Source organism: Erythrolamprus reginae, chromosome 1, assembly GCF_031021105.1.
Source record: "Erythrolamprus reginae isolate rEryReg1 chromosome 1, rEryReg1.hap1, whole genome shotgun sequence".
Taxonomy (NCBI): domain Eukaryota; kingdom Metazoa; phylum Chordata; class Lepidosauria; order Squamata; family Dipsadidae; genus Erythrolamprus; species Erythrolamprus reginae.
In genome coordinates this window covers 418791346-418805643 of record NC_091950.1, presented here as the reverse complement: position 1 = coordinate 418805643, position 14298 = coordinate 418791346, and the positions used below count along the sequence as shown (strand labels likewise).

At 42.3% G+C, this 14298-nt stretch overlaps 1 protein-coding gene across 1 annotated transcript in view; it reads left to right on the top strand.

The window, feature by feature from the left end:
* Positions 1–14298, top strand: part of TBX4 (T-box transcription factor 4) — a 56048-nt gene that overhangs the window by 20644 nt on the left and 21106 nt on the right. The window contains 2 exon segments of the mRNA XM_070742602.1: positions 6900–7019; positions 8446–8593. Coding sequence (XP_070598703.1) covers positions 6900–7019; positions 8446–8593 — 268 coding nt within the window.

Sequence of the window (14298 nt, the reverse complement as noted above, 5' to 3'; positions counted from 1 at the left end):
GAACCAGCCCCCCCATAGATTGCCTTTCATAAACTCCTTAAAACCCACCTCTGCCGTCAGGCATGGGGGAATTGAGACATCTCCTCCAGGCCTATATAGTTTATGCATGGTATGTTTGTGTGTATGTCTGGTTTTTAGATATTTTTAAATATTAGATTTGTTGTACATTGTTTTTTGTTATAGCTGTGAGCCGCCCCAAGTCTGCAGAGAGGGGTGGCATACAAATCTAATAAAATAATAATAATAATAATAATAATAATAATAATAATAATGATGCACCCATCAGTGTTCCCTCTAATTTTTTGGGGGGGTGGGCGGAAAAGTACAGTGTCTGAACGGCAGTCCCTTCGGGACTGGGCGGCACAGAAATAATAAATAAATTAATAAATAAACAAACAAACAAACAAATAAAAAAACCACCCTGTTTTGCCTCAGAGAATTTCAAAATAAAATACTGTACTGTGTGTCTATAACAGTGAGCTCACAATAGGGCAACTCTATCAATATCAAAATGCCACTTAAATAGTTGAGCTAGTTTCAAACTAGATTTTGATTTTCTTCCTCTCTTCCTTACTCCCATTCTTTTTCTTTCTCTTTTCCTTCCTCTCTTTTTTCTATCTTTTTCTCTCTCTTCCTCTCTTCCTCTCTCTCTCCTTCCCTCTCACTCTTTCCCTCTCGGCTTCTGGGCAGGTTTGGAAAACTCCGAGTTGATGATGATTTTTAAGTGAGCGATTGCTCACTGCTCAGCTTAGAGGGAACTATGGCACCCATACTCTTTTGCCACCCAAGGAAATAAAGGTTTGCCATCACTGGCCTATCAGGATGGTGAAATGGCCATGAGAGCCTGCATCCTGCTGAAAACTAATTTTTTTTTGTGATTTTTAATTTTTTGGGTCATTTCCCCCCCCTGGAAAAGGAGGCAAAATTTGGCAGGTGTCTCTAGCCGTTCGCCCCAGTCTGATTTGTGGCACCCAATGTTATACAGAGCTGTAAAGGGGCAGCTCGCCGCTTAAATGGCACCTCGGAGTCGATGCAAGTTTGTCATTTGTTCTCCAGAAAAGAATTTCGGTTGTATACATTACGGTCGGACTTCGGCTCGCACTATTTATTTTACCGTCCTCTTCTGCAGAACATTATTAACTCCGACTTGTCTCTTCTGTATGAAGTCCATATGGCTGGAGCTTAATTTTAAATGCCATTAAAAAGCACTTAAGATTTAGAATATTTCAAATCTTGGCTCCTTTAGTAGCTTAGATGTCCGATGGTTTGGACAGGCCCCGGTGGGTAAAAAGAGAGAGGAAGCTGTCATAAAGATCCTTGTGAAAATCTGTTTATAATTGTTCCGAGCACACTTTGCGTCTGGTCTGGCTGTGTGGGTCGACGTATGCGCCTGATTTGAGAAGAGTTTTCTAAGGATTAGTTTAAAATAACAAAAAAGAACGGCAAAGGAAAAAAATATCTCAGCCTTAAAAATTAAGTACGGTGGTACCTCTACTTACAAACTTAATTTGTTCTGTGACCAGGTTCTTAAGTAGAAAAGTTTGTAAGAAGAAGCAATTTTTCCCACAGGAATCCGTGGAAAAGCAATTGTACGATTGGGGAAACCCCAGGGAGGGTGGAGGCCCTGTTTCCTCCCAGAGATTACTAGAGAGGTCCCATGGAGGCTTCTCCCCGCCTTTTCCGGCCCTGTTTCTTCCCAGAAGATTCCCAGAGAGGCCACACGGAGGCTTCTCCATGCCTTTTCCGGCCCTGCTTCCTCCCAGAAGATTCCTAAACAGGCTCTACGGAGGCTTCTCCCCACCTTTTCCGGCCCTCTTTCCTCCCAGGAGATTCCTAGAGAGGCCCCACAGAGACTTCTTCCCACCTTTTCTAGTTACAGTTTCGGAGGCTCGGGTTTGTAAGTGGAAAATGGTTCTTGAGAAGAGGCAAAAAAATCTTGAACACCCAGTTCTTATCTAGAAAAGTTTGTAAGTAGAGGCGTTTATAGGTAGAGGTATCACTCTACTGTATTGTCTTTTCTCCACTTTTGGGGGGGATGGGAGATTTACAGGTTTAACAGAATTGGAAGGGACCTTGTAGGTCATCTAGTCCAACCCCCTGCCCAGGTAGGAGACCCTACACCATTTCTGACTGATGGCAGTCTGGTCTCTTCTTGAAAGTTTCCAGTGATGAAGCTCCCACAACTTTTGAAGGCAACTTCTGTTCCATTGGTTGATTGTTCTCACTGTCAAAAAGTTCCTCCTTATTTCCAGGTTGAACCTCTCCTTGGTCAGTTTACATCCATTGTTCCTTGTCTGGCCTTCAGGTACCTTGGAAAATAGCTTGACCCCCTCCTCTCTGTGGCAGCCCCTCAAATATTGGAGCACTGCTATCATGTCTCCCCTGGTCCTTCTCTTCACTTAGACTAGCCATGCCCAGTTCCTGCAACCATTCTTCGTATGTTTTAGCCTCCAGTCCCCTGATCATCTTTGTTGCTCTTCTCTGCCCTCTTTCTAGAGTCTCAACATCATATTTTACATGCGGTGACCAAAACTGGATTCAGTACTCTAGGTGTGGTCTTATTAAGGCTTTATAGAGTGTTATTAGTACCTCACGTGATCTTGAAGTGCAAAGATCTCAAATTGCATGCAAAAATTAAAATATGGAAGTATATTTTCACAGTTGCGTGTCTACTGGTCTAATACATTGTTTCCCAACCTTGGCAATTTGACGATATCTGGACTTCAACTCCCAGAATTCCCCAGCCATCATTTGGGAGTTGAAGTCCAAATACTGTATCTTCAAGTTACCAGGGTTGGGAAACACTGGTCTAATAAATCCATCCTGGCTATCTATCTATCTATCTATCTATCTATCTATCTATCTATCTATCTATCTATCTATCTATCTATCTATCATCTTTCTTTCTATCCATCCATCCATCCATCCATCCCTATCTATCTATCTATCTATCTATCTATCTATCTATCTATCTATCTATCTATCTATCTATCTAGTCCAATACATAATACACATTGAAGAGAATAGATATTTAGTAATATAACTAAAGAAAAGAATAGAATAAAAGATATAAAAGTATAGGTGAACAAATTTGAAAGGAAGAAAAGATAAATGAGATAAGGAGAGACAATTGGACAGGGGACGGAAGGCACACTGGTGCACTTATGCACGCCCCTTACTGACCTCTAAGGCAGTGTTTTTCAACCAGTGTGCCATGGCACACTAGTGTGCCGCGAGACATGATCAGGTGTGCTGCGAAGCTCAGAGAGAAAGAAAGCAAGAGAGAGAGAAAGCAAGAGAGAAAGAAAGCAAGAGAGAAAGAAAGTAAGAGAGAGAGAAAGCAAGAGAGAAAGAAAGCAAGAGAGAAAGAAAGTAAGAGAGAGAGAAAGCAAGAGAGAAAGAAAGCAAGAGAAAGAAAGAGCAAGCGAGAGAGAAAGAGAACAAGAGAGAGAGAAAGCAAGCAAGAGAGAGAGAAAGAGAACAAGAGAAAGAAAGAGAGAGAGAAAGAGAGAGAGAGAAAGAGAGGGAGGGAAGGAGAGAGAGAGAAAGACATAGAGGGAGGGAGGGAGGGAGAAAGAGAGCAAAAAAGAGAGGAAGGAAGAGAAAGAAAGGGAGAGAGAGAGAAAGGAAGAGGAAGGAAGGGAAAGAGGGAGGGAGAAAGAAATAGAGCGAAGGGGAGGAAGAGAGAGGGATAATGTTTTTGTCCAAACTTTTTTTATCCCCCCCCTCCCCGCTCAATGTGCCCCAGGGTTTCGTAAATGTAAAAAATGTGCCACGGCTCAAAAAAGGTTGAAAATCACTGCTCTAAGGAACCTGGAGAGGTCAATCGTGGATAGTCTAAGGGAAAAATGTTGGGGGTTAGGGGTTGACACTACTGAGTCAGGTAATGAGTTCCACGCTTCGACAACTCGGTTGCTGAAGTCATATTTTTTATAGTCAAGTTTGGAGCGATTAATATTAAGTTTGAATCTGTTGCGTGCTCTTGTGTTGTTGCGATTGAAGCTGAAGTAGTCATTGACAGGTAGAACGTTGCAGCATATGATCTTGTGGGCAATACTTAGATCGTGTTTTAGGCGCCGTAGTTCTTAGCTTTCAAGACCAGGGCTATTCTTTGGAAGGACAGATCATGAAGTTGAAATTCAGATATTTTGGCCACCTAATGAGAAGAGGGGACTCAATGGAGAAGACTCTGATGTTGGAAATAATGGAAGGCAAAAGGGATGGGAGAGGATGAGATGGTTAGACACAGCAAACATGAATTTGAACACACTCAGATTGGAAGGCCTGGTATGATATGATCCACAGGGGTTGCGAAGTCTCAGACATGACTTAGCAACTGAGCAACAAAATCTAATGGGTGGAATCATAATTTTTTTAAAAAACTTTTTTTTTAAAAAAAATGCTTCTCCCTGTGGGATGAAATGAATCACACAGGAAATCCTTGGGGATTTACAGATAATCCTCCTTTAGTGACGTCCATTGGTTCTGCCATCTCTGTAGGTCAAGTGTTTGCAGAGTGAGAAATTCCGTCATTTTGCAATTGTGGTTTTTCTTGTTCTCGTTCCTTCGTCTTTTGGCATGCTGACCCCAGCGTTGGGATAATGAACAAGAAGAGAATTCAATGTTTATATTTATATCCATCAGAGAGAAAGGGATTGCAAGAGAGCAAGCAGGCACATAACGTCCAAGTAGTCTTCAAAGGCGGTCCCATATATAGTTCGTGGCACTAATCCACAAGCATTCTGGGTCACAGAATTCCCCAGCCAGCATGCTTTTAAGGTGCAATTGAATTGCATAAGAACATAGAACATAGATTATCTACGGTTGACCTCTCCAGATTCTTAAGAGGTCAGCAAGGGGCGAGTGCAAGTGCACTAGAGTGCCTTCCATCCCCTGTCCTATTGCTCTCCTATATCTCCTATACCTTTCTTCTATTCCTATATCTCTTCTTCTATTCTTTCATTGATATGTTCTATTACTATATCTTCTCTTCTATTCTTTTTTAGATATATTTTATTATGAGTATCTCCTCTATAACCTTCATCGTGTATTTTACTATGTGTATATAGATATAGATATAGATATAGATATATACCCACTAAAACTCTCATTGTGTATTGGACTAACTAACTAAATAAATAAATAAATTAAAATTGAAATTGAAATTGAAATTGAAATAAAAATAAAAATAAAAATTAAAATTAAAATTAAAATTAAAATTAAAATTAAAATTAAAATTAAAATTAAAATTAAAATTAAAATTAAAATTAAAATTAAAATTAAAATTAAAATTAAAATTAAAATTAAAATTAAAATTAAAATTAAAATTAAAATTAAAATTAAAATTAAAATTAAAATTAAAAACAAAAACAAAAACAAAAACAAAAACAAAAACAAAAACAAAAACAAAAATATACAAATACAAATACAAATACAAATAATAAAAAATAAATAAATAAATAAACAAACAAACAAATAAACAAATAAATAAATAAATAAATAAAAAATAAGAAAAGTCCATGCTGAATCGGGCCAAAGCCCATCGAGTCCATCATTCTGTGTCACACAGTGGCCCACCAATTGTCCATGGGGACCTTGAGCAGAAAGAGAAGGCAAGACCCAACCTTTCCCTTGTCCCCCAACAAATGGCACCCAAGGGAACCTTGCCTGCCTCAACCAACATAGAGGCGGCACATGGACATCCGTTTCAATAACCACCTATGATACACTTGGCATCCATGAATCTGTCCAATCCAGCTGTCACGACCTCTTCTGGAAGTGAATTCCATAAACCAAGGACCCTCTGGGTGAAGAAATATTTCCCTTGATTTGTCCTCACTTTCTTATCTATGAGCTTCAGGGAGGGCTCCCTCGTCCTAGTATTGTGTGATAGAGAAAATATTTTTTCTCTATCCACCTTTTCTATCCCATGCATGATTTTATACACTTTGATCAAGTCGCCCCTTAAACGCCGTCTTTCAAGGCTGAAAAGACCAAGGCGTTGCAACCTGGTTTTCCTAAGGGAGGTGCTCCATTTCCTTGATCATTCTAGGTCTATACAGACTTGTCAAATTGTGCATTTTTCAGTTGTGTCATTGGGGTAGGGCTAAAAATTCCCAGCAGTAGGGTCCAGGTGGTGTGTGGGGGGAAAGGGAAAGAAAAGGTGAAGTTGGTGACCATAACTGTATGATCAAAGGCCTACCACTCTTCAATATGTGCCACATGTGCATTGCACTACAAAGTTGGGTGTGGCTTCAGTTGCAGGAGTTTTTTGACCAACTGCCTCCCGGTGGACACCTTTACTTCCTAGCTGATATAAAAGGTGATGTTGCAAAACCTTCTGCAAATGATAATCCCACTCAAATCACAGAAAGTTGGTCTGTAACCCGGTTTGTTTTTTAGTGTGTCTAATGTTTCTTCTTCTTCTTCTTCTTCTTCTTCTTCTTCTTCTTCTTCTTCTTCTTCTTCTTCTTCTTCTCCTTCTCCTTTTTCCTCTTTTTTTCGTTCTTCTCCCCCTTCTCCTCCTCCTGCTTTTTCTTCCCTCCTTCCTATCCACATCCTCTTTCTTCCTCTTCCTTTCCCCCTCTTCTTCTTCTCCCTCTCCTCCTCCTCCTTTCGTTTCTCCTTCTTCCTCCCACTCCCTCTTCTCCCTTCCCACTCTTTCTTCCCCTTTTCCTTCCTCTTCCTCCTCACTCTCTGTCCACGTCCTCCTCTCTCTCCCCCCTTCCTTCTCCTCCTCCCCCTCCCCTTCCTTATCCTCTTTCCCCATCTCCTCTCCTTTCCTCGTCCCTCCTCCCCATCCACTTCCCCATCTCCTCCTTCCTCCTCTTCCTCCTTACTCTCTGTCCCCCTCCTCCTCTTCTCCTCTCCCTCCTCCTTCCTTCCCTCTTTCCCATAAGGAGGATGTTTCCAAGCTACAAAGTGAAGGTAACCGGGATGAATCCCAAGACGAAGTACATCCTGCTGATCGATATTGTCCCGGCTGATGATCATCGATACAAGTTCTGCGACAACAAGTGGTACGTGCTGAACGCATGACGACTTACTGGTTTGCTCCTTTATTTTTGAATCCCACCTTTTCCCCCCAGCCCTAATGAGGTGCTAACGGTCTTCCCACCTCTTACCTTGAAGGCTTTTTCATTGTTACGCTCTCCGAAGAATGTTTTTCCAGCCCTAAGTCTTGCAGGCTTTTTTTTCATTGCTCTACTTGCTCGGTATAAGTTTCTTTTCAGCCCTAGTGAGGTGCTAACAATGTTCTCAGTTCTTACTGGCTTGCAGGCTCTTTCATTGTTACTCTCTCCAAATAAGGTTTTTTAAAGCCCTAAACAGGGGATAAAATAATGTGCTGGAGCTGACCAGACTAAGGATGCTAGCCAGATGAATACCTGGTAGGCAGATTTTTTAACCCCTATTTTCCTCTCCCCAAAAAACTAAAGTGTGTCTTATACTCCGGTGTGAATGATACGCTGAAAAATATGGTAAATTGTAAACTAGTAAACTGATAAACTATAAGACTTGAGTTTGGTATGATTGTGTAGTATCGATTGTTTTTTAATGATTGTGGGTTTTTACTTTAATTTTAGCTATTAGATTTGTACTATACCATTATTGTTATTGTTGTTGTGAGCCGCCCCGAGTCCTCGGAAAGGGGCAGCATACAAATCTAATAAATAATAATAATAATAATTATTATTATTATTGTTATTGTTATTGTTATTATTTCTGCTGGCGTGTCCCAACCGCCCATAATTACAGGGTAATTAGTCCAGAAAGACACACACCACACGATAGAAGGAAAACCAAAAGTCTTTTTCAACCAAAAGCAGAAAAAACTCCCTTTTTAAATGTCAAAGGGATTTTCTGGTACACACAAGGCACAGGTTAAATGCAATCCAATTTCTCAGTAACTGGGAAATTGAGTCCAAATTCCAAAGTCCAGAAAGGCCACACACAGTCTTGAACAGGGAAAGAGCAAAACCACAATCTTGCCGAACTATGAATCAGATAAACCTCCACAAGGCTAAACCAGCACGCTGTTCATTTTATCTGTAGCACTAATTACAGCAGCCCCACCCAACCACAGGTGGCCTTACTTATCTCCTGTAATAATCCTTCAGTTGTTCTCTCCCATGCATCACTCTACGCATGCATGGATCTATCATAAGTTCTTGTTCAGAATCCAGGGATGATAAGGATGATTGATCTCCTCCTGGGCTGTCTGCCAAACTCCCCTCTTCCCTGTCACTCATGCTTTCTTCATCAGAGGAGCCTTCGTCGGCAGATTCCATCGGGAGCACAACAGGCCTGTGGCATGTGGATGTTTCCCCCACATCCACCTCCACATTCCTTGGGGCAGGAGCTGGGCCAGAGCCAACCACAACATTATTATTATTATTAATAATAATAAAAATAATAATTTAATTTCTTGTATTGCTTTGAACCTAGGATGGTGGCGGGAAAAGCTGAACCTGCGATGCCTGGACGGTTATATGTTCACCCTGACTCTCCAGCTACTGGGACTCATTGGATGCGTCAACTGGTGTCGTTCCAGAAGTTAAAACTCACAAACAACCACTTGGATCCATTCGGACATGTAAGACAATTTTCTAAGGGTTCTCCTAGCCTCGCTCTACAAATACTGCCATCCGATCACCTGTGAGTTATATAATAAGGTCCCTGCAAAAATGATATCATTTGTGCCAGTTAGATTACGGCATAACTCTTGGGATGTCACTCACTTCCTTTTTTCCCAATACATTTTATTAATTTTCATAAAATAGCCAAAACTGACAAACATACATTTAACATAGAAATGGGGTTGCATCTTCCCCGCTTATTCTAGAAGTAAAATTTCAATACAGAAAAAAGAATACAGTGTTCCCTCGATTTTCGCGGGGGATGCGTTCCAAGACCGCCCGCGAAAGTCGAATTTCCGTGAAGTAGAGATGCGGAAGTAAATACACCATTTTTGGCTATGGACAGTATCACAAGCCTTCCCTTAACACTTTCAACCCCTAAATTACCATTTCCCATTCCCTTAACAACCATTTACTCACCATTATTACTGGTACTCACCATTGAATAAGACACTTAGTGATCCTGATATTTATAAACAAATTTATTTATTAACAATAATTATTCTTTTTGTTATTTATTTGCAAAAATTATTAGTTTGGCGATGACGTATGATGTCATCGGGCGGGAAAAACCATGGTATAGGAAAAAAACCCGCAAAGTATTTTTTAATTAATATTTTTTGAAAAACCGTGGTATATGCTATTCGCAAAGTTCGAACCCGCGAAAATCGAGGGAACACTGTACATTAAAAACACTTTAAATCAACTCATTGCTTTAAATGAAAAGAAGAAATTTGTTTTACCTTATATAGTAAGTCTTCATATATAAACTACTTCTAACATAACTTTTAAGTCATATCCCTACTTATACAATTCTCTTATTCTTTTTACTTTTAGTTTTTCTTCTTATTTATCCATATATACACTTTGTTCTATATCTCATAAAATTCTGTTTCCTCTTGGTCCTTTAACCGTCTTGTCATCATATCCATTTCAGCGCAGTCTAATATTTTCTTAATAACCTCCTCTTCTTTGGGAACGTTTTCCCCTTTCCAATTTTGCGCATACACTATCCTGGCCGCTGTCAAAATATGAATGACGGGATGTCACTCACTTCCATTCCCCCAGCTTTCTTTAATGAAAATTTACAGATTTACAGATTAAAAGATTAACAGAGTGGGAAGCAGTCATGGTCTGCTGCCCCCATAGGGAGGGGGACACAGTGGGGGTAGTAGGTTTATGCACTATTTATTGAGTACTTAATAGATTTTTTTATTGTCCTTCCTTCTCTAGTTCCTTAGTATGATCCCTGATTACTTTTAATCTGTGCACGCATGTTCATTTCCGCCAGTGGAACTGCGTTCCACCCAGTCCTGCCTGCTGCCCACCCCTGATTGTGTTACTCATTAATCACAGAAAGCCTATGTCTTAACTACCATATTTTTAGAGTATAAGATACACTGGAGTATAAGACACACCTTAATTTTTGGGGAGGAAACTAGGTGGAAAAAATCTGCCTACCATGTATTCATCTGGCTAGCGTTCTTACTCTGGTCAGCTAAGGCTTCTTTGAGCCCTAACCAGGGGATAAAATAATGTGCTGAACATTATTTTATCTCCTGGTTAGGGTTTAAAAAAGCCTTCTTCAGAGAGAGTAGCAATGAAAAAAAGCCTGCAAAAACTTAGGCTGGAAAAAACTTTCTTCGGAGACAGTTGCAATGAAAAAGCCTGCAAGCCGCGAAGATTGTTAGAACCTGGTTAGGGCTGGAAAAAAATTCATCGGAGCTATTAGCTATTTAAAAACGCCTGCAAAACCCCTAAGAGCAGAGAAGATCCTTAATACCTGGTTAAGGCTGGGGGGGGGAAGCTTTAAAAAGCTACACTCAGAGTATAAGACGCACCCAAATTTCCAGCCTCTTTTAGCAAGGAAAAAGCTGCATCTTATACTCCGAAAAATACAATTATCAAATTAATTCTGCCATTTAATGCTTTTGTAGATATTTATAAAACCCAGTAAAGTTCTTCTTGAAGGACTTTTGGGTACCAAAAGGGAGAAGCTAGATGTTGTAAATATTATACGCAACTTAAAACTAAATGAGAAATTTCCTGATAGCGAGAACAATTAATCCTTGGAACAACTTGCCTCCAGAAGTTGTTGGTGCTCTAATACTGGATGTTTTAAAGATGTTGGATAACCATCTGTCTGAAACAATGTAGGGTTTCCTGCCTAAGCAGGGGGTTGGACTAGAACAGTGTTTCCCAACCGGTGTGCCGCGGCACACTGGTGTGCCGCGAGACACGGTCAGGTGTGCCGCGAAGAAAAAAGCTCAGCTTCTGGTCTCGCAACTTTTTGCGAAGATCAAAAAATTGTGAGACCGGAACCTGTTTTCCGGCAGCTGCAGCGCCCCGCCCGGCTGGAGCTTTCCTGGCGACGGTAGCAGGTGAGCTTTGGGGCCTGGTGGGAGGGCGCCAGCAGCGGGAGGGCGGCACGCAGCGGGAGAGTGATGGCGGCGGCAGCGGGCAGTAGCCGTGTGGCGGCGCCAGGGTGGTCAGCTGTGAGGCGGAGCTCTGGAACGGAGGCTGCGACCGGCGGCGGCTGGACATGTTGCTGTAGCCGTGCGGCGGCAGCGGCAGTAGCCGTGGGGAGGCGCCAGGGTAGTCAGCTGTGAGGCCGAGCTCCGGAACAGAGGCACCGGGCTGTGCTGGGACGGAGGCTCCAGCCCCATGTCCATGCCCAGCGCAACGCTAGCAACATGTCTAGCCGCCGTGGTCTGTGCCTTGGTTCCGGAGCTCCACCTCACAGCTGATTACCCTGCTGCCGCTGCTGAGAGAAAAAGAGAGGGAGAGAGGGGGGAGAGAAAGAGATAGCAAGAGAGGGAGAGAGAGAAAAAGAGAGGGAGAGAGGGGGAAGAGAAAGAGATAGCAAGAGAGGGAGAGAGAGAAAGAGAGAGGGGGAGAGAGAAAGAGAGAGGGAGAGAGGGGGGAGTGAAAGAGATAGCAAGAGAGGGAGAGAGGGAGAGAGAGAAAAAGAGAGAGAGGGGGGGGGAGAGAAAGAGATAGCAAGAGAGGGAGAGAGAGAAAGAGAGAGGGAGAGAGAGAAAAAGAGAGGGAGAGAGGGGAGAGAGAAAGAGATAGCAAGAGAGTGAGAGAGAGAAAAAGAGAGGGAAAGAGGGGGAAGAGAAAGAGATAGCAAGAGAGGGAGAGAGAGAAAGAGAGAGGGAGAGAGAGAAAGAGAGAGGGAGAGAGGGGGGAGAGAAAGAGATAGCAAGAGAGAAAGAGAGGGAGAGGGGGAGAGATAGAGATAGCAAGAGAGGGAGAGAGAGAAAGAGAGAGGGAGAGAGGGGGAGAGAAAGAGAGAGAAAGAGATAGCAAGAGAGGGAGAGAAAGAGAGGGAGAGAGGGGAGACAGAAAGAGAGAGAAAGAAAGAGATAGTAAGAGAAGGAGAGAGAGGGAGAGAGAGGGGGGAGAGAAAGAGAAAGCAAAAATAAAAGAGAGAAAGAGGAGCAAGAGAGAGAAAGAGAGAGGGAGAGAGAGGGGGGAGAGAGAAAGACAGCAAGAGAGAGAGAGAAAGCAAGAGAGAGAGAGAAAGAGGGGGGAAGGAGGTTGAGGGAAAGACATTGAGGGAGGGAAGGAGGGAGAGAGAAGGAGGGCAAAAAAGAGAGGAAGGAAGGGAGAAACAAAGAGAGATGGAGAGAGATGGGGAAAGAAAGAGGAAGGAAGGGAGAGAGAGAAAGAGGGAGAGAGAGAAATGGAGCGAAAGGGAGGAAGAGAGATTTTTTTTTGTCCAAACTTCCCCCCCCTCCCCCCACCGCTCAATGTTCCCCAGAATTTTGTAAATGTGAATAATGTGCCGCGGCTCAAAAAAGGTTGGGAAACACTGGACTAGAAGACCTCCAAGGTCCCTTCCAACTCTGTTCCAACTCTGTTATTCTATTTCTATACCCTTTTCATTTGTTTGTTTGTTTGTTTGTTTGTTTGCTTGCTTGCTTGTTTGTTTGTTTGTTTGTTTTGTCAGGTACATATTACATATGATATAACAAGATATAACAATGTTTATATACATGCTACTAGTAAGAGAGAAACATTAGGACAGGGGACGGACGGCACACTGGTTTACTTATGCACGCCCCTTACTGACCTCTTAGGAATCAGGAGAGGTCAACAGTGGATAGTCTAAGGGTAAAGTTTTGGGAGTTAGGTGATGATACTACAGAGTTTGGTAATGAGTTCCAGGCATCAACTACACAGTTACTAAGGTCGTATTCCCTGCAGTCGAGTTTAGAGCATTTCACTTTAAGCTTGTATCTGTTGAGTGCTCATGTGTTGTTGTGGTTGAAGCTGAAGTAGCCGTTGACAGGAAGGACGTTGTAGCAGATGATTTTATGGGCTATGCTTAGGTCGTGTTGAAGGCGACGTAGATCTCAGCTTTCTAAACCTAGGATTGTAAGGGTATTTGCGTAGGGTATTTTTTCTATTTGGTTAAATCCCAAGCTGCAGCGAAAGAGTTAAAAGTAACCCGCCTGCTAGCTTCCCATTCTCCCACGAAGAGGAGGGGGGGGGGAACTTCATCTGGAAAATGTCATCAATAAAAACTGCACTTCGGAGGGTATTAGGATGCAGTGGCTTTTGATGGGTAAGGTTATCCGTTGCAACCACGTTTCAAGAAAAAAGGAGCCATTTAAAAGGCGGATCTCAACCTAATGGACAGGCTCATCAATTTAAGAAAGATACAGCTTCTGTTTTCTTCTCATCTTCCTACGGGGCTCCATCAAATGAGGAGGTCAGTGGAGGAGAAAAGGCACAATGGAGAAAGGTCTCTTCCTTGATGGAGAATTTGAATTCTCCAAGGTCAAATGATCCTATTTCACACACGCGCTTTGTTAGACCTGCAGTAACTTTTTAATGTGGGAAGTTATGGAAGGAAAGAGAAGAGGACAACTAGCAGTAAAGTGGGTGTAATCAATTTCAGAAGTGTTTTTCAACCGTAGACACTTGAAGATAAGTGGACTAAACTCTCAGAAATTCCCAGCCAGCCAAAAGACCTTGGAATGCCTTGGAATACTAATATCAAAGGACTTAAGTGCCAGAGCCCACTGTAACAATATCGCCAAAAAGGCTTCTACAGTTGTTAACCTGATCCTACGTAGCTTCTGCTCGGGCAACCTCACACTACTCACCAGAGCTTACAAAACGTTCGCCAGACCCATCCTCGAATACAGCTCTTCTGTCTGGAGCCCATACCGCATCTCGGACATCAACACCCTTGAAAATGTCCAAAGATACTTCACCAGAAGAGCCCTTCACTCCTCCACTCGAAACAGAATACCCTACGAAACTAGACTTGCAATCCTGGGTCTAGAAAGCCTAGAGCTACGATGCCTTAAACATGATTGAAGTATTGCCCACAAGATCATATGCTGCAGCGTCATGTCTGTTAGTGACTATTTCAGCTTCAACCAGAACAACACAACAGCACACAAGAGATTCAAACTTAATATTAACCTCTCCAAACTTGATGGTAAAAAATATGACTTTAAGCAATCGAGTTGTTGAAGCATGGAACTCATTACCTGACTCTGTAGTGTCAACCCCTAACCTCCAACATTTTACCCTTAGACTATCCACAATCGACCTCTCCAGGTTCCTAAGAGGTCAGTAAGGGGCGTGCATAAGCGCACTAGTGTGCCTCCCGTCCCCTGTCCAATTGTCTCTCCTTATCTCA